The sequence below is a fragment of the Aphidius gifuensis genome, linkage group LG3, assembly GCF_014905175.1.
Source record: "Aphidius gifuensis isolate YNYX2018 linkage group LG3, ASM1490517v1, whole genome shotgun sequence".
NCBI lineage: Eukaryota > Metazoa > Arthropoda > Insecta > Hymenoptera > Braconidae > Aphidius > Aphidius gifuensis.
In genome coordinates, this window is record NC_057790.1 from 8,268,369 (window position 1) to 8,289,096 (window position 20,728).

The window sequence follows — 20,728 nt, forward strand, 5'->3', positions numbered from 1 at the left end:
ATACAACTCAATAAATCAATAAATAAAAATTAGATCAAAGCTTATGTGTTGCTTTGACCTAAAAAATGTTAATTTCACCAAAAAAACTCATTTTTCAACGTGGAAGGATTATTAAACAACAAATTAAATTATCAAACACTAACACAAAAATCCCAGTGATATATCAATTTGATTCACTGCAATCTATTCAAAGTCCATTTCAACTGGATAAATCATCTGGAACAATCAAGCCAAATTCGAGCATATCAATCACAGTGACTTTTTCACCAACTGAAAAAAAAGTTTACATAAATCATTTGGCTTGTTTAATTTTAAATGAAGCTCCAATATTTATTGAGCTTTATGGATATTCTGGAGTTTCGTTTAATAAAGATTATCAAAATTCTCTTGAAGCATCAATATCAAGTAATTCAAATCAATTTAATAGATATTTTATTGACAGCAATATTCGTCATAATCATCAAATTCCTCCTCTGTCAATATCAAAAAGTTATTTTATTTTCGAAACAAATGGATCAAGGAGTCCTAAATCTCAAAAAATATCAGTTACAAATCATTGCAAAGAAGATATATTTTTCCAGTGGAATCAAAGTATTAAATTTAAACTTTAAAACTTTATCAATTAAAATTATTTGTATAATAAAAATTTATACAAATAATAAAAATACAATTTATACAATTTTTATTTTATTTTTAATTCTAGTTTCAAATAATATTTTTTATATAATACCTGGTTTTTTAACAATTCATGGAAATGAAACAAATCACTTTGAGTTGTTTTTCAACCCTAATGAAAATAACAAGTGGTTTAAAGATGATATAACAGCCCAAACAATATGGAATAATCCTCATAAAAATATGTTTCTTTCAGTGATTCGTGTAATAGGTTAAAAAACTTTACAAAAAAAAAAAAAAAAAGAAAACTATAATAATCTATAGTAATCAATTTAGAATATAAATTTTCTCATTTTATTTTAGGTCGTCACTCAAATGAAGAATACAAATGGCTCGCAAATCAACAAACTAAAAAAGATACAATAAAAAAATGGATAAATAATAATGATAATTTAATTATTTTACCAACAAGCGCATATGATTCATTTTCTTACACAACATTTATCATAAAAAATAATGGATTTTCACAATTATTATTTAAATTTAAACCACCACAAATCAATAATGAAAATTTATTTCAATTCAATGTGAAACCACAAGTTGGACTGATTGAAATAAAGTTAGTTATATTTCCTTCGTGGAATTAATATTTATAAATTATATCAAAATGTAATTTACTAATAAATTAGTTTTGTGTGAAAGACAGGAAATTTCAGATTGTCGTTGTGGAAAAGCTTCCGTTGATTCAACAAAATTCAGTCAAACAAACTTCAGTCGAACAGAAATGGTTGATTGAATTTGATGAAGGTTTAAAACTAGATATTATATTTCGAGGATTGATTGATATACCAAAAATTATTTTTTCAAATGATAATATTATTCATTTTGATAGTATCATATATCCAGGATGTTGTGATAAAAAAATAATTGCTATTAAAAATATTTCCAAGCTATCATTAAGGTATTGTATTACACTATTGAATATATTTCTGATAATGCATTTCGTTTTTTTTTTTATTTATTTTTTTTTTTTTTTTGAGAATATTATTTTTATTATTATTTATATTTGATAATTAAAAAATTATCCTAGATTTGTGATATCAGAAATTCCTGATTTTCTAAAAATCAATGAATTTTACGGAATAATAAATGCGAATGAAATAATTAATCTCGAGTGGATATTCCAACCGATTAAATCTGGAGATTATGACTTCTGTATTTTATGTACAATTTATGTTGTTGAACAAGAAGGAGACAGTGAAAAATCAATTGATATGTGTGTCAATGTCTCTGGCTCATGCCAATATGGATCATTAGAAGTATCAAACATTTTTTTTCTCAATAAATTAAACAAAAAAATTAAATAATAATATTGTCTTTTTTTCAATTAACACAGGCAGAAGTTAATGAATTAAATTTTGGTGAAATACTATACAACAGTACAAAAAAAAATACTTTAAAAATAAACAAATCACTAAAAAATATGCTAATTTGTTTTAAGTTAAATTCAACATGTCTAGAGAATGAAATTACATTTTCACCAAGTTGTTGTAATTTTTTTAAAGACGATGATTCAAAAGAAGTGGTTGTATTAATTACTCCAATAAATGTTGGGGTGTTTAGATATGCCATAAACTGCAATCTTGGTAAACAAACAAATCCAGTAATTATTTGTTGGATTAATTATTCATGTATTTTACCGACAATGAAGGTAATTTTTTTTTTTTTTTGAAAAAATCAAAATGAAAAAAAAAATCTTATTATTATCATTATTATTTTTTAAATAGATTTTTGATTTAGAAATATCTAACGTTATTTTAAATAAATACATTTTATGGAAATTGTTAAAAATCAATGAGTGGAATAGTGCCTTAGGCACTCTTCATCAAAATGAAAAAAAAATAATAGAAATAACTCTTCCATTAACTTATTTTCCGTTGATGTTAAAAATAATGTTTAAAAATAATAGCTGTTTACCTGTCAATTGCACAATTCAACAAATACAATTAAATAATAAAGAATTAGTAGTTTCTAAATTTAAATTACAAAAAAATGAAAAAACTGTAATTAACATTACAATAAATCCTGAAATATGGAGAATTATATTGAATATTGATTATAAACGTGAAATTATTTTGAAATTAAAAAAAATAGATTCAAAAATATTTTTATGTAAGGAATTAATTGAATTTGATGAAATATACCTGGGTGATTTAAATCCAGATCATCAAGTTTATTGGCTCTATAATCAAACAGAAAATGATATTAGTTATTATATCAACAGTGATGTATTTGAAAATGTCAATACATATAATCACAGTAAATCCTCACTTATATGTTCAAATATGAGTGGAGTTATTCCTGGTAAATCTTTTTATCCAATATTTTTCAAGTATTATCCTCGAAGATCTGGAGTTTTTCCAATATCAATACCATTGTATTTAAATAATAATATTGATAAAAATGAAAATATAAAATTGAAAATAAATTTGAAATCAACTTTGATTAATAATAAAATTATTGATTTGTTCAATAAAGATATTTGTAACATTTCTCCATTGAATTTTGATCCTGTTGAACTAAATCCAGATTTTATTGTACTATCATCAATGGTGTGTCATGGTCAAGTTTTGAAAATGATTATGCTGGTAAATAAAAGTTGTCAAGAAGTGTTTGGCTATCAGTGGAAAATATTCAATATTCCCGATGTTATTAAAATTATTGTCAAACCCGATAGTGGTATTATTCAACCGAAATCATTGCAAACATTTCGTTTGATTATTGATTGTGGTGGAAAGGCTTGTAAAGTCAACTGCCATGTTTGTTGTGAGTTAATTAATCTTGATGAAAAAAGAACTTATCAAAGAGATAAAATAATATTTCATAATGATGATAGTTATAAAAATTATGAAGAATTTTTAATTACAGAGAAAGGAACTTTTTTCAAAGTAAAAAAAATTCATAAAAAAATATTATTTTGATATTTGTAATTAAAATATTTAATTGTAAATATTTATATTTTTCTGTTTCACAGGAAATGTCTAAAAAAAATATAAAAACTCCAACAACTTTTAATAAAGTACTTTGTGTAAGTTGTGTTATTGTTAATGAAAAAAAATTACCAAATGACATAAGAGTAAAAAAGTTTCCATCACGAGAAATTCAATTAAATAATATTACCGATAAAATTTATATTTCAAAAAATAATTTTAACACTACAAAACTTGTACTTGAAAATATATTATGGTAATTTTTATTTTTAATAAATTGATTATGTATTGAAATAAATTTTTTCAAAAATTTTCAGTGATATACTCGATGATAAATTGTTTAAAAATCATTGGAAAGTTTATTCATCAAAATTCAATAATGATAAAAATGATTTAACATATACAAAGTTAAAAAATAAAAAGTTGGATGAAAATGAAAAATCTTTAACGTACCCATCGTCAAGATTGATGGAAAAAATTTTTGAAAATGTAAATTATTTTTGTTTTAATATTTTAAAATATCTTATCAATATTTATTTATGATTTTTTATTTTTTCATTTGTTGATTTAGATAATATTTACCACAATTCATAAGGAATTTACATTGGATACAATTCATCTTGCTCGAGATAATAATCCTGGAAAAATTCCATTTAATAAAATGTGGCTTCAAATACCAGAAAAAAGTTCCAAAACTGATTATCTTTTTTCGTCATCAGAAAAATCATCATAAGAATCAGCAACTCGGCGAAAAACAGCTAAGAATTTATCACCATTATTTCTTGTAACTTTCTGGCCTTCTTCAGTGCTTCCATAAAGTTTTGGAACTATTGGATCATTCGCCTAAAAAATAAAATTTTAAATAATATTAATTTACTTAAAAATATAAAATAAATGTTAAATTAATTTTTGTTTATTAATCTTACCAACTGATCTTCAGAAATTCTTTCAAACAATGGATGTTCTTCAAAGTGTTTAACCATCCATTCATGAAGATCTTTAACATCTGTAACTGTGTACACAATACCCTAGAATGACAACAAAAAGAAAAGTATAATACAATAAAACGAAACAAATGCATTCAATTTAATTCACATGTTACGTAAAAATAATTACCTCTTCTCTTAAAACATATGCATATTCAGCGAGTAATGTTTTGTTAATAATACGCCACTTGTGTTTTGCTTTTTTAAAATGTGGGTCAGGATATAAAAAGAATATTTTCTTCAACTGAAACAAATATTATTTCTAAGTAAAAGTAAATAATTTAAACTATTTAAATGTTTAGTTTTTTTGTTGATAACAACAAATTTAAGATACCTGTCCTTTTTTAAAATAATTTGGAAGATATTTCATGGCATTTGTTCTTAAACAAGCAATGTTAGTATACTCTCCAGCATTTTGTGATCTCAATGCAGCAATTCTATCCATAACATAGTCTGACACTTTTATTCTAATTTCCATTCCTAGCATAAGACTTTCAGGAAACATTGGTGATAGCGTAACTAGAATAAATTAAACAATATATTAAATACAAAGAATAAAATTTTAATAACACAGTCAATAATATTCAAATAATTATTTACCAAGTAGTCCACCATAACCACATCCAATGTCAGCAAATTCAACACATTTACCAGAATTTTCACCATCTCCCTTGTTATTGGTAAAATGATCAGGATACAAAATGCTCCAGTCCATATCATCTGGTTTTATAGGACTGTAAAATTATTAACAAATTTATCATGTAATAAAGTCTAATAAATGATTTAACAAATTTTAAATAAATATTTAAAAAATAACCAACTATTCAATGCAATGATCAGCAATTGGATTTGAATGTGCACGTTGTCGATAATATTTTTTTTGTGGTAACGACAAGACTTTTGTCTCCGTCTCCATCATGATTTAAATTAAATAAAACAATAAACAATTTTAATTTATATGTTAATAACAAAATCGGAGCCGGGCGACACACACACACGTCACCACGTGCAAATTTTTTTAACAAAACAGCTGATAAAACTGTTTGTTATCCCTCTGGTGGATGAAATCTTTAACTAGAAAAATATATACAGGTAGTATGAGCGAGAAAAAGAGAAAGCATGATAAAAAAGAGCAACAAAATAAAGATGGTGGAACGTGTGGATTAAATTCAACCAAATGAATGTTTATTCTCATTGTCCAGTTATAAAAAACAATAATAACAATAATAATAATAATAAAAATATTACACCACGAATAATCAGTGCTTATTGTTGTTCTTATAATTATCAATCATTGTGTGTGTGAGTGAGACTGTGTGTGTAAAATGAAAAACTTAGTTTAATTGTCGTTGATTAAAAAAAATTAAACAAGACAAAAAAAAAAAAATACTTTTTATATGTTTTTGTTACATTTAGATTCGTAGAATTGAACTTGGCCCAAAATTGGCCTCGGGCATCATCATTTATCAGACAAATAATATATTTACAATAAACAAATTGATTGATTTTAATTTAAAAATAAAAAAAAGCAATAACAATAACGTGAACAATAACTGTAATACAATAACCAGGTGAGATTTTATTTACAAATGTTTTCTTTACATTTAATTTATTATTATTAAATAAACAAAAAAGAATTGATATAAATTTTTTTTTTATAAATAATATATCCTAATAATAAAATGTACGTATACGTCACAGTTGTTTGTAAATGTCTGTTACTCATCATTTAATTTTTATGTGTCACTTGACACTGAAATAAAACTTGGCCTGTAATTTATGAGACAATGTATAAGCATTTTTCTTTTTCCAATGATTAAATGTCTATATTTATTTGTTTTTATAATTTAAAAAGAAACAATTAGTTTTATGCTGAATTAAAAATATTTTTTAAATTCTATTAATACATAATAACTGTTGCTATAATGAATTTATTAAAGTAATCATTAGTTATTATTAAATAAATGTTTTTTGTTTTTTTTATATCAATTTTACTGTGTGATAATCATAGATTTTATTACAATTTTTATTGATAATGTCAATAGACCATTGATAAGATTTTATCCTGTTCTATATCACAAATAATGATTATTATATTTATGTTTTTTGTCATTTTTTTTTAATGATTTCAGATCAAATGTGAATGAAACTATAACACAAGGAAAAAAAAAACTATTTGGAATGTGAATTGACAATAATTTAATACAACAAAAAAAACTCCAATATACTTAAACTTAAATACTGATTAACTACAATTGACTGGTGAGTAGTTTATATTGAATTGGTTTTTATTATTATTATTTCTGATATCATCAAGCATACTTTGGTAATTGATCAAAGAGCAAAAGAATATACATGTTTTTATTATGATGAGTTAGATTTTACAATGACAAAAAAAAAAAAAGAGGGGAGCAATATTATTTTTAAAAGTGTTTTTTTAATATTTTTTTTTTTTTTTTCTTTTTAGTGTATAAAATAAACAAAAATTAAAATTGTGTGTGTTATCAGTTTATTTTAAATTATTGGTTTTGTAAATTTAAATATAATTGTTATGAATTTGTGGATACATCCTAAAATATGGACATCTGGAAATGGGGAAAATTCCTCATCGGTAAATATTTATTAATAATAAAAAATATGAAATTTTAAAATAATAATGAAGTTTGAAGTATATATGTATGTATTTTAATTATTCGAAATGATGATAAATAAAATAATGTAACGTGTCACTTACATTATTCTCATCCATTAATTTTTTCTTATTTATTTTTTTTTTCATTTAAAAAATATCCTTGAGACAATGTTGTGCTATTAAAAAGTCCAAAGTGTCCTTCATTGTTTATCATAAGAAATTTTTAATGAAAAAAAAAAAAGATCATAATTTTTTTCCTTGAATTAATTTTATCAGTTGAATTTTTGGTAAATTTTTTTCATTATCATTTTTATGTTAACGATTATTGACTAATATATACAGTTATGCATTAAATATTTATTTTTTTTTTAATCTTAAATCCATTTTTATTTAATGGTAATTTCAATAATGAATAAATATTTATTTATAACAAACATTTTTTTTTACTGGCGTGTTAAAATACATAAAAGACATTATCAAACTTGGTTAGCCATCCACGTGTTCATTTTTCTTTTATTTTTTTTTTCTTTTTCGAAAAAAAAAAAAAAAAAAAAAAAAACTAAACAGTATTGTTATCGTTTTTTCCATCGCTCATTATACAAAGTGATTTGTCGGTGGACAACGTTAAAGAAAAAATATATATTGTAATTAGTAAAAACACGTGTTTTCATTCAACAAAAAAATTTTTTTTTCAATTAATTAAAATATATTAATTTATTTCAACATTGATAAATAAGTTTAAAGAAAAAAAAATATCATGTCACACGTGAATTCAAAGAATTTCAGACTATCAAAATTGTGGAGTTATTGTGAGATCCCGATGCAGACTGATATTTATAGAAGAAATAGATTTGGATTGCTGAGAGGGCGATCACAGGATATTGTTGCTCAATATTTTGATCAACGTCATGATGAGGTACAACTCACCCTATATATTAAAAATCCAAAAAATAATCATTTCCATTTATTGAATTGATAAATCCAGTATTTTTTGTATCAATGTTGTCATTTCTAGAAATAGTCTATTGTCTATTTTTTATTTATCTTATATATTTACTTTTCTTCATATGTAATATTTATTTTATTTATTATTTAAAAAAAAAAAGTCAGATATTTTATCGTGACGGTATTGACAGTTATCGTTGTGATATTGATTAGGAAGAGGGTCTTGTGTTGTTTTTTTTTATCATTTATCAAGAGTGAGTAACTTCTGGCTGACTTGCTTTTGATTTTTCCTTAGCCCATATTTGCTCTTAATTATTATTTTTTTTATAAATATATATATTTATGATATTATTTATTTTTATATAAATATTTATGTGGATGAAATTTGATAGTAACACTGATAGTTTGTAACTGAGTCTTGACTCGACTAAACCAGTTAAAAGAATAATATTCAACTGACAAGTTTCACTTGATTTTATTTTTTTACTGTTGTGATATAGTTTACATTGTGAATTTAAAAAATTATGTTATATTTGATGATTGTGTTGACTGTGAGAGTGAAAAAAAGATAATAATAAAATGATAGTGCCACCAGATATTGAGCTTTGTGTTGAAAATGAGGATGAAAGTTTAAGTCTTCTTGGAAATTCTGATCGCTCAAATAATTCTTCAATATCATCATTGATAATTGGTAAAAGTCGATATGGATCCTTGGGATCACTTCAAGCATGTCAAAAAATTGTACGATCATTTTGGAATAGAAGTAAAAAGGTATCAAAATAAAAAAATATTTTTAATTAAATTTAAAAAAAAATGATTAAATTTATTAATGTCATATTTTTTTTGATAAATTTATCTTCAATGTTGACATTTGTAGTTTTTTTTTTTCTTATTCAATCAAATTTATCTTTTGACACTGAAATATAAATCACTTGGTATGATGATTAAAATATGATGATTGTTGCGTACATACAGGACAGTATGTTAATCGTTGTGGCATCTTGTCAAGCATTTATTTATGAAAAAATACTTGTCTAGGCAAACTCAAAGCCAGTTATTTCAAATTTTCAAACTTGGAACACTATTCTGTTCCAAATTTTATTTTTATTACAATATTCTTCATTCTTGGAAGACGAGAATAAATATTTTAAACATATTTTCATTATGACAACCACACATTTTGGAATTAAAAAAGAATAAAATAATAAAACATTTAACGGTGAGTTTTTGTGCAAAAGTAATTACTAATGAGCAAAATAAGTCAGGTAATTTTAAAACTTCCCATACAAACTGAATTAATCAAGAGAATATTTATTTTATCAGTATTTTCAAAAGACCTAGAATTGATATCTATTTTATTTCATTTTTTTTTTTTTGTGGTTTTATAAACTGAACGGATAAAGTAAACTTTTTTTTTTTTCATTATTGAATTTAATATGATTGATTCTATTTTATAATAAATTAATGTATATTGAAGTGGTATATTAATATGATTTGAAAACAAAGTAATTGCATATTTCTTACAATGTACACACGCACATACACAATTTATATATTTGTGCAAATATAATCAACAAATGTTTAATGCGAGAGCGAGAGAACAAAAAAAAATATATATGCCACAGTTTACACACTGTCTTTCGGGATATATACTTCTATATTTTCCAGATATATATAAAGATTATTAAGTATATATATTTTTCACAGAACATTGCCGAGTGACATCTCTATCGAGTCTGACTTGTTGCAAAACTCACTTTAGTTAAATTCACTCATGATAAAATGCAAGTGTATTATTATTTACTTAAAAAATGATGACATTATTTTTAAACGAAAAAAATTAAAAATTAAAAGTTAAAAAATTAAATATATAATTATCAAATAAAATAATTTAAAAGTTTTTTAAAATTTAATTAAATTAAAAAAATATGTCATCAAAAAATTTAGACAGAGTGTTGAGATTTGGTAATTTTTCCAGGGTTGGTATCATTAATATTTAGTTTTTAAAAAAAAAAAACATTATTTATAAATTTGAAAATAATTGTATTATATTATTTTTATTATATTTATATTTTTAATTGATAATGTGCAAGTGTATGAAACTGCGTAAAAGCTTCAAGTTACTTACATTTATTTATATTTTTGTAATCAGTCATTCATGTGGATCATCTCGTGGCTGGCACATGAGTGGATCACTTGATAAAAGACGTCAATGAATTAAAGCAAAAAATGTGTAATTGATCAGTGTTTATTTATTTCTTACTTAACGAAATACAAAAACCAATTACTATTTTTGAATAAAATAAATGATTGGATTATAATCAATTGACCTAAATGCACTTTTTCTCAAAAAACACATCAAAGCCAAATTATTATTTATTTTTTCACACTAATAAATTAAATGTAATTAAAAATATACGTTTGATATAAAATTGAGCAATAAATAGAAATATTTCAGGATAAAAAAAAATAATAATGCAATGCAGAACAGTGCCAATGGATATTCATAAATTACCAGTAAAATTTATAAAATCATTATCAAAAAAGGTATTTAAAAATCATTATCAGTATAACGTGAATAATGAAAAAAATGGATAATAAAAATATAAATAGTCAAAAAATAATAAATAATATTGATTACTTGGAAAATGATATGGAGAATAATAATGATGATGATGATAAGATAGTAAAAAATTCATTAGTAACTGATAAACATTGTGAAAGACGAAGTAGTATAACAAACACTGCAATTGGTTCAAGCTTAGCAGCAAGTTTAGTTGGCATATCAACGAGTGTATCAAATGATTTATTAAGTCTTGATATAACAAAAAACACTAAAAGTGCAACAGCATCAACAAATTCAGTATGTTCAACAAGTCCAAATGATGAACAAGATGATAATTGTCTTGCAAATCGTTTACTTGCATATCGTAGAAAATCAAGATTACCATTATTACGTATTGACATGCCACAACCACATTCATGGTCAAATTTTGATGCTGTTCATGAACAAGAAGAACCAGATAATCATTCATCACCTGACAATGACAATCATACACATCATCATCATCATCATCTTCATTTTCCACATATACCTGTACCAAGTTTTTCATTCACATCAACTGGTCCTGATGGTAATCCACAAAGAAAATTCAGCTTTGGAATACGAAGACATTCACAGATGGTTAGTCAAGCTGAAAAAATAAATTATAATGCCAGTGATGAATTAAAATGAAGTGATGATTTCTTTTTAATCTAAAAACCTGCTTGATTATATTTACAATAACAAATTTTGCGAACAAAAAAAAAAAAATCCATATATGTTTATGGGTGAAAAAAAAAAACAACAGCAACTAACTTGAGCTTTTGATTTAAAAATGTTAATATTAACTAATGTTTTTTATTATTATTATTATTATTTATTCAATTACATGGTAATAATATTATTTATTATAAAAATGATTAATTTCATATTTCAATTGAAATATTTATTTTAAATACTGTGTGCGGTGTGTTAACTGATATTCTGACGACATTAACAAAATATTTTTATTAATATTATAAACATTTTAATGTTGTTTATATTTTTTTCTTTTTAAACGTTTATAGAGTTGCTATAAATTTATGAAAAATATATATAAACGCATACATAAAATAAATTTAATAAAATAATTACTTGAATAACTAATTTTTTTTTTTTACCAGCGCAAAATTTTATTTTTTCAAGTGATTAATCGTTTATTATTATTAGTCCATAAGCATGAATTTTAAATGTCATTTAAAGTCTCACATTCTTTATGAATAGTAGGTGCATTTAAATTCTACTGGATATTTCATAAGCAAGATATTTTTTTTTTTTTAATGATATCATGTGAAATGACTAGAGATACTTATGACCAATTAGTATTGCGTGTTGTGATTTCATATTGTATAAATAAAAGTTACGGTATACAGTGTGATAATAGTATTCATTTGAATTTAGATAAATTTTATTCAGTTTGAAAATGCATCTGATGATTATATCATGGATGAACAGTGTGACTGTTCCAGTCTACAGTCTCGATAATGTCGTTGCTCGACTACGAGTATGTCAATTTATTTAATATTTTTTTATTCTTCAATAATAAATTAGCAAGAAAAAACAAAAAAAAAAAAAAAATCATTTTAATCATTTTTTATATATTATAATAAACTAGTTATTTTGCTATTTAATTTTATGTATTTTATTAACCATATAATTATGTGTTCGAAGTGTTTTTTAATATTATAACTGTAAAATTATTTATTTGTTTTTTGTTGAATTGTTAAAAAATAAGTATGTTTTTATATTTTTTTTTTACTACTTTTTTTTTTTTTTTCTATCATTTTTTGTTTTTATGACAGACACTCCAGGGTACGGACTCGATGGTTTCACTTTGCTACAGGCCCCTTGCCACATACATCATCGAAGACAATCTTTCAGGATTGCAAAGTTTTCTTGAAAACAAGAGAGTTACTATCGATGATAGAGATGAAGTAAGCATGTGTTAATGTTAATTTTTTAAAAAACAAGTCGTCGTATATTTTTTTCTTTTTGTGATAACAATATCAATGTTTTTTTTTTTTTTTTTTGAATAAATTTATTAGTTATTTTTTTAATTATAGAATCGAGGAACAGTTCTTATGCTTGCTGCATCAAAAGGCAAAATACAATTTGTCCGTGAGCTCATTAATCACAATGCCGATGTCAATGCAATTGATAACGATAACTGGAGTGCATTACTGTGTGCTGCTAAAGAGGGTCATACAGATGTGTGCCTTGAACTATTGGATCATGGTGCTGATTTGGAGCATCGTGATGATGGTGGTTGGACAGCACTTATGTGGGCATCATACAAAGGACGTACAAACACGGTGACATTTTTATTATCACGTGGTGCTGATGCAAATGCACATGGCAATTATCATATATCATCATTATTATGGTCAGCTGGACGTGGTCATGCAGATATTGTAAAAGAATTATTAAGCTATGGCGCTAAAGTTAATGTTGGTGATAAATACGGTACAACAGCATTAATATGGGCATCAAGACGAGGAAATATTGAAATTGTTGATACATTATTAAAAGCTGGTGCAAATATTGATACTGCTGGTATGTATTCGTGGACAGCACTTATTGTTGCAACAATGGGTAATCATTTGGATGTTGTTATGCTATTGTTAGAACATAAATCAAATGTTAATGCACTTGATAAAGATGGAAATACAGCATTGGCAATTGCATCAAAAGAAGGATATCATGAAATTGTTGGTGCTATATTAAATGCTGGTGCTTACATAAATATACAAGATCGTTCTGGTGATACAAATTTAATTCATGCTGTTAAAGGTGGACATAGAAGTGTTGCTGAGGCATTATTAAAAAAATATGTTGATGTTGATATTGCTGGTAAAGAAAAAAAAACAGCAACATATGTTGCTGTTGAAAAGGGTAATGTACAAATGTTAAAAATGTTATTACATGCAAATCCAGATTTAGAAATAGCAACAAAAGATGGTGATACACCATTATTACGTGCTGTTAGATCGAGAAATTCTGAAATAGTACAATTATTATTGGATAAAAAAGCTAAAGTAACAGCAGCTGATAAAAAAGGTGATACTGTATTACATATTGCAATGAGAGCAAGATCAAAAGCAATTGTTGAAATATTATTAAGAAATCCAAAAAATTCACAATTATTATATAGACCAAATAAACAAGGTGAAACACCATATAATATTGATTTAAGTCATCCAAAAACAATACTTGGACAAATATTTGGTGCTAGAAGATTAAATACAAATGAAGATAATGAAAATATGCTTGGTTATGAACTTTATAGTTCAGCATTAGCTGATATATTAAGTGAGCCATCATTATCAACACCAATAACTGTTGGTCTTTATGCTAAATGGGGTTCTGGTAAAGGTTTTTTATTAAATAAATTACGTAATGAAATGCAAAATTTTGCAAAACAATGGATTGATCCAGTCTTCCAATTTACATCATTATTATTTGTAATAATATTACATATTGCATTAATAATGGGTGTTATACTTGGTCTTTCATTACAATCATGGGAATATGGTTTATCATTTGGTTGTTTTATAATTATATTTATTTATACAATACTTATATTAATATATTATGCAAATAATTATTATGATTGGGATTGGCCTTATAATTTTAATGTATCATTAGTAACAAGACTTAATTCAATAAAATTATTATTACAAATAATTTTTTGTCATCCACCAAATGGTATTGATACAACAGCAACAACAGCAACAACAACAGCAGCAGCAAATGATACAGATACACAGCTAACAATACAACCAATAAAATTTTATTTTACTGATCAAATGAAAGTTGGTACAACTGTTGCTGGTGAAAATGCTGTTGTACAAATGGTTGGTTCACTTTATGATTCAATTGAAAATGATTTTGGCTCATTAGCAACAAGACTATATCGTGCATTTCGTCCAAAATTATCAAAATCAACAACAACATGGACATGGAGACATTTATGTTGTTTACCATATTTTGTTATATTTGAAATATGTTTTTTAAGTTTTATTATTGGTATTATTGTTATAACAATATTTTCAATTGATGATTTTAGAGAAAGTCATTTATTAAATAATCAAACAAATAATCCATCACAAAATTATCAACGTGTTATTGAAAAAAATGAAGCAACACTTATTTTTATAATTGTATCATCAATACTTGCATTTGGTATTATTGCAAATTTTTATACATGGGGAAGAACAATATCATCATTATTATTTTCACAAAGAAGACATTTACAACGTGCTATTAAAAATTGGGATTCATTAAAAAGTGAAGGTTTCACTGAAACATTAAGAAGTGAAGTTACATTAATGACTGAAATGGTTAGATGTCTTGATAGATATACATTACAACAAAGTCGTCTTGTTTTAATTGTTGATGGTCTTGATAGTTGTGAACAAGATAAAGTATTACTTGTACTTGATGCAATGCAAGCATTATTTAGTGATAATGGTTGTCCATTTTTAATAATACTTGCTATTGATCCTCATATTATTGCAAAAGCTGTTGAAACAAATTCAAGAAGATTATTTACCGAATCAAATATTGGTGGACATGATTATCTCCGTAATATGGTACATTTACCATTTTATTTACAAAATAGTGGATTAAGAAAAATTAAAGTTGCCCAACAAATCGCTCAACATAGTAAAAAAACAATTATTGGATGGAATGATAATGATGAAAATGTTAATTATGCAACAACAAGCGCTATTCATAATTCAATGTCAAATAGAAGACTCAGTACTGAATCAAGTGTTATGAATTCAAATGAAAAATTAAAACCACCAAGTAGAAAAGGTAGTAGAAAAATGCGATTAAGTGAATCAGTTGCAAGCAGTATTGGAAGTAATTTAAATCGTCTTGGTGGTGCACAAGATTTGAATAAAATGTTGCTTACTGATGATTACTTTAGTGATGTTAATCCAAGGAGTATGAGACGTCTTATGAATGTCGTCTATGTAACAGGTATTTTTTTTTTTTTTTTTAATATAAAACTTAATACAATTTATTTATTGACTCGAAAAAATATTATAATAATTATAATATTTACTTTAAAATCAAGTAATTTATACTTTTATTTTTTTTTTTTAAGCAAATATTGTTATCTGTATTTATTTTTTTTCTTTTTAAAAAATAAGTTAAAGCTAATAACAATATTATTCAAGCATCTTGGTGTTTTATTTTTTTATTTATTTTTCTTTTATTTTGTTTGCAGGCAGATTGCTCAAAGCATTCCAGATTGATTTCAACTGGTATCACCTTGCCAGTTGGATCAACATAACCGAGCAATGGCCTTTCCGAACATCATGGCTTATACTTTATTATGATATGTGTGAGGATACACTTGAAGATTCAACATCATTAAAAACACTTTATGATAAAGTACGTCCTCAAATACGAGTATTAAAAGATGGTGTTACATTTTTAGATATGGATAGAGATGAAAAAAAAATGGATGTATTTTTAACATTTCATCGTTCAAGTTTATTAGTTAGTGATATGAAAATATTTTTACCATTTACAATTAATCTTGATCCGTATATTAAAAAAAAAATTAAAGAAGAACATCAAAGTATTGAAGAAAATTTAAATCAAGGTCTTTTAATTAAAAATCCATGGCATGGTGGTAATAATGATCCATGGAGTTATAGTAATAAATCTACATTAACAAACCGTCAGAGTAAATCAATGAGAAATAATTTACAAACTTATGGAAGTATTCCACCATCATCAATACCACCGCCACCACCGCCATCAGTATCATCACAACTTGAACATATACAACATTCACAATTACCAGGTTTACCATGGTCAATACCAACATACGATTGGATGTCACAAACACCTTGGACTCATCATCCAGAACAACCAAAATTAATTTCAACAAATTTACCAACTGAAATTATGGAAATGAAATTATCTACATTAAATGTTAATAATATTTGTGATTTATTGTCAAAAATTGAAGATATTAATTCAAGTAGACTTGAATTATATAAAAATATCATTAGAGATAATAATATTAATGGAAAAGTTTTATTATACTGTGAATTAACAGACTTAAAAGAGGTAAATATATTTTTATCAAAAAAAAAAAAACACTTGACACGATTATTTTTATTTATTTAATTTTATATATTTTTCTCTTTCTATAGGTACTTAAAATGGCATTTGGTGACTGGGAATTATTTAGAATGGTAATAATTACAATGAGAGAACAAGAAAAAACAATAAATATAAATAACGAAGAAAATGCAAGAAGTGTAAGATTTACTGTTGGGCCAGATCAAATAAGCTGGAAGGATCAGCGTGGTCATCATCAGGATCAAGTGCAACTTAATGTACAACGTAGTTCATCTCATAATGACAAGGAAAAATCATCAACAAGTCGAACAGATGGTCCACCACCACGTCGTGATGCAACAAAACACTCAATAATGGAAAAACAGGTTTAAAAAAAAATAAATTCTTTTTTTTTTTGCTTTCTCAAATTATTTAAAATAATACAAAAATATATATTTTTTTTCTCCCCTGCTTACATAATTCAATTATTGGCTACAGTTTCAGGTGAGATATCGACTTAATACCCCCAAAAAAAAATTAAAATTATGTAATAATAAAAGAAAATAATAGTTTTATAATTTATTTTTCAATTTGTAAATATCAATAACTAATTATATCTTATGTTTTTTTTTTAATTTCCTTTATAACAAATTTAATTGATGTAATAGGTTACTTTGGAGGAACAAATGATTTGTGGTGCATTGCAAACATTAAATGAAGAAGCACTTGAAGATTGTTTGGATGTACCAGCTCCAGAAATACCAACAGACTCACTTGCAGGTGAGCCATCAACTTCCCTATCAATATCATTGCCTCTGGTTATTGTTGAAGAGCCACCGAGGTCCGATCCAAGCCCTGACATCGACATCGAGTATGGAACATATTTCTAGTCAACTACTACAATTTTATATTGCAAGAATAAATAAAAAAATAATGAAAATATGAAAGAAAAAAAAATAACACACATTAACATTTAAGAAGAAAAAAAAAAAACGTCTATGTGACGAAATTTATATATCAAACAAATAATTAAACAGTTACAATCAAATGATTGCCTAATCATATTATTATCATTATTATTACTATTATTGTTGTTGTAAATAATCAAAAAAGTATTTAATGTTAATAAATAAAAAATATTCCAATTGAATGCTCTCAAAGCTCACGACAAATAAATGCTACATTCTGTATTTTAAAAAAGAGATATTATCAAAAGTAAATAGATTTAATAATAATAGTAATATTATTATAAATAATTTATCTAATATTTCATGTCTTTTTTTTTGTTTTTTTTTTTTTTTTTTTTTTTTAATTGTGATGCTCGTGAAATAAGTTTTTTTTTTTAAAAAGAAAATAAGAACCAAAATGAGACTATACTGTGTGAATGAAAAATAAAGATTAAAAAGTTTTTTAGTTATTAATTTGTATTATACTCTGTTAAATATTGAGATAAAGATTTTATATTATTTACAATTGAAATTTTACTTTCAAAATACTGGGTATTAGTCATGATGAAAGATTGTTAATCATCAATTAAATTTATTACGAATCGATCAAATAAAAGAATAATAACAATTTTAAAAAAATAAAAAATGACTTGAGTGTAAAAGAAAAAATACTTCTCTGTAGCCATAAAAACTGTGATAAAATGTCGGCTTTTGCCATTTATGACAAATCCAATCTAATAATTATGGATTAATACATATTATAAATATAAAAGCATTAGGTTTTTTATATTATTGAATTGTTTGCAAATAATAATTTTAAAAAATGAACAAAATATTTGCGTATTGTTATATTTAAATAAAAAAATAAATAAAATTGATAAATCCTGATAATGGCAATAATAAATGGATAAATTCGAAACAATCACCACTTGTATAATTTTATTTTGTATATCAAAATAACAAAAAAAAAAAGTAAACAACAAAAAAAAACATATATATATATATATATTTTAATTAATTTATTATAAATATATATGTATATATATTTTCATGTAATTGTAAATGTAGTAGTTGGGCTTTGTGTTAAGCATGATACTCGATGTGTTTGCGTTTTTTCCCCAGACTATTAATTTCTTTTTACAGATGTCAGGGTGGACTCAACAAATATAAAACAAAAAAAATAATTATTTAAATGCTTATTAAAATGATAAAAAAAAATTAAATAATAATCCTTTATGATGAAATTATAAACTAATATGGTTTATTATATTTTCAGATTGTCGTCCACGATCACACAGTATCACTCGTGCACCAGATACTGATTATGTTATGCTTCAACCATCACCAATTTATCATTGGGTTCCAGTTACTGATGAATTCGAATCTTCTGATTCAAGTTCACAAGATTCAGTATATCGTCATAGCAGTATTACATCACAACAAAGTACACGTTCAACATTATCAACATCACGTCAAAATTTAAAAAAAAAAACAAATAATAATAATTTTAATAATCGTCCACGTTCATTATTGATATCATCACCACCATCATCACCAAAACCACCAAATCGTTCAAAATCAACTGATGATACATTACAAACAACTGTTAATTGTCCAAATACAAATGTTGAATCATCAATAAATAATGAAATAATAATTAATATACCAGTTACCACAGTTACCACAACACAATTAAATTATGACAAATTTGGTAGAATGAAAGATTGTTTAATGAATGATAAATCAATATCAAATCAAGTTGGTATATCAACTGACAGTGATGATGAATCAACACCACTTGTATCAGAATTATCAACACCATCACATGCACACTCACATACATTTAGTCCAGACTTTCAAGATCGTCAATTATCATTGTCACTACATTCATTAAATCAACGAAGCTATGAACGTTCAGTTAATGATGATTATTGTGATGCTGTTAGTCTTATTATTCATGAATCGTCAGATACACGATTACTCGAACGACAAAATGCTGAAGACTGGGATAGTCCAGAAACATCTGTTTAAATTAAAATTTTTTTTTTTAAGACTTACTCTCTTATCAATTTTATAAAATAGACAATTTTCTTGTATTTGTGTATTATTATTATTATTATTTTTAACTCAATGCTGGTGATTCAAAAAAAACAATTTATAATGAGTGAGTGTTCGGAAGCTAACATATTTTTTTTTTCTGAGGTGATAAATGATAAGATAAAAAACGTGTGTTTACTTGAAAAAAAAAAAATATGTAAAATAAATCTCCACTGACGAGGCTGTAAATTTTGAGACATTAATTTTACTATTTAAATTATTCAGTATTTTATATATTTTTTTGGTGTATTGATAATTTTTTTTTTTTTTTTTTCGTAAATTTCAAAAAGGCTTAATACGTCAGATTACTAGCTCAAAATATATAAGATGTATATTCTTGTATATACTTTTATCAGCACATAGGCAATTTTCGAGATAAATCATTGTTTTTTCTTTTTTTTTTGCCAAATTAATTTTAATAAAACTGAGAGATATTTAAAGTAATAATCATGGAAAAAAAAAAAATGTTATTTCTGCACATCGATATTTAATTATATAATTTTAATAGTAAAATAATTTTTAAAATATTGAAAACTAGATATAATTAATACTGAGGGTCAAATTAAATTTGAATAAATAATTGACAAAACATGTATACGTTTTACGAAAATAATATGTGATATAAAAATAATTGATATAAAATAGTATTATCACAATATTATATAGTGCCTTAATTGCGAAAAAAAAAAGTTCGTTTTTAATATTAATAATAAAATTATATTTTTTATTTATTTATCGATAAATTAGCTTCAATATTAATAAATAAATAAAATGTAATTGTTAAAAAAAATTAATAACAATTGTTGCTTTTTTTTTTCAAATTTCACACCATTTTCTTTTGTTTCTTGTCC

The 20,728-nt window shown here is 24.5% G+C and overlaps 3 protein-coding genes across 10 annotated transcripts; 2 read left to right on the forward strand and 1 right to left on the reverse strand.

The window, feature by feature from the left end:
- Window positions 1–2: 2 nt before the first annotated feature.
- On the forward strand, window positions 3–3,941 carry LOC122850836 (the record flags this gene model as incomplete). Its single annotated transcript, XM_044149897.1, has 5 exons — window positions 3–591; window positions 2,839–3,029; window positions 3,102–3,563; window positions 3,650–3,861; window positions 3,923–3,941. Coding segments are annotated over exons 1-5 (1,410 nt in total), but the record flags the coding sequence as incomplete, so codon positions are not given.
- Window positions 3,942–5,624, reverse strand: LOC122851840 (tRNA (guanine-N(7)-)-methyltransferase). The gene is made up of 6 exons (XM_044151317.1): window positions 5,413–5,624; window positions 5,192–5,325; window positions 4,926–5,110; window positions 4,722–4,835; window positions 4,532–4,633; window positions 3,942–4,448 (listed from the first exon to the last, which is right to left on the reverse strand). Exons 1-6 carry the CDS (start codon window positions 5,508–5,510, stop codon window positions 4,305–4,307), a joined length of 777 nt encoding a protein of 258 aa, XP_044007252.1. The 5' UTR covers window positions 5,511–5,624; the 3' UTR covers window positions 3,942–4,304.
- Window positions 5,625–5,691: 67 nt separating this feature from the next.
- LOC122851838 (kinase D-interacting substrate of 220 kDa B) lies at window positions 5,692–20,677 on the forward strand. 8 transcript variants are annotated; one of them, XM_044151313.1, is made up of 10 exons: window positions 5,692–6,162; window positions 6,724–6,853; window positions 8,002–8,139; window positions 12,552–12,683; window positions 12,813–15,735; window positions 15,986–16,839; window positions 16,926–17,219; window positions 17,332–17,337; window positions 17,502–17,613; window positions 19,057–20,328. In XM_044151313.1, the coding sequence occupies exons 3-10, from the start codon at window positions 8,044–8,046 to the stop codon at window positions 19,809–19,811; spliced, it is 5,172 nt and encodes a 1,723-aa protein (XP_044007248.1). In that variant the 5' UTR covers window positions 5,692–6,162; window positions 6,724–6,853; window positions 8,002–8,043; the 3' UTR covers window positions 19,812–20,328. The 8 variants fall into 8 exon arrangements, with proteins under 8 accessions (XP_044007248.1, XP_044007251.1, XP_044007247.1 ...); XM_044151316.1 differs by lacking the exon at window positions 8,002–8,139; XM_044151312.1 differs by lacking the exons at window positions 5,692–6,162; window positions 6,724–6,853 and having other exon boundaries at window positions 7,808–8,139.
- Window positions 20,678–20,728: the final 51 nt, after the last annotated feature.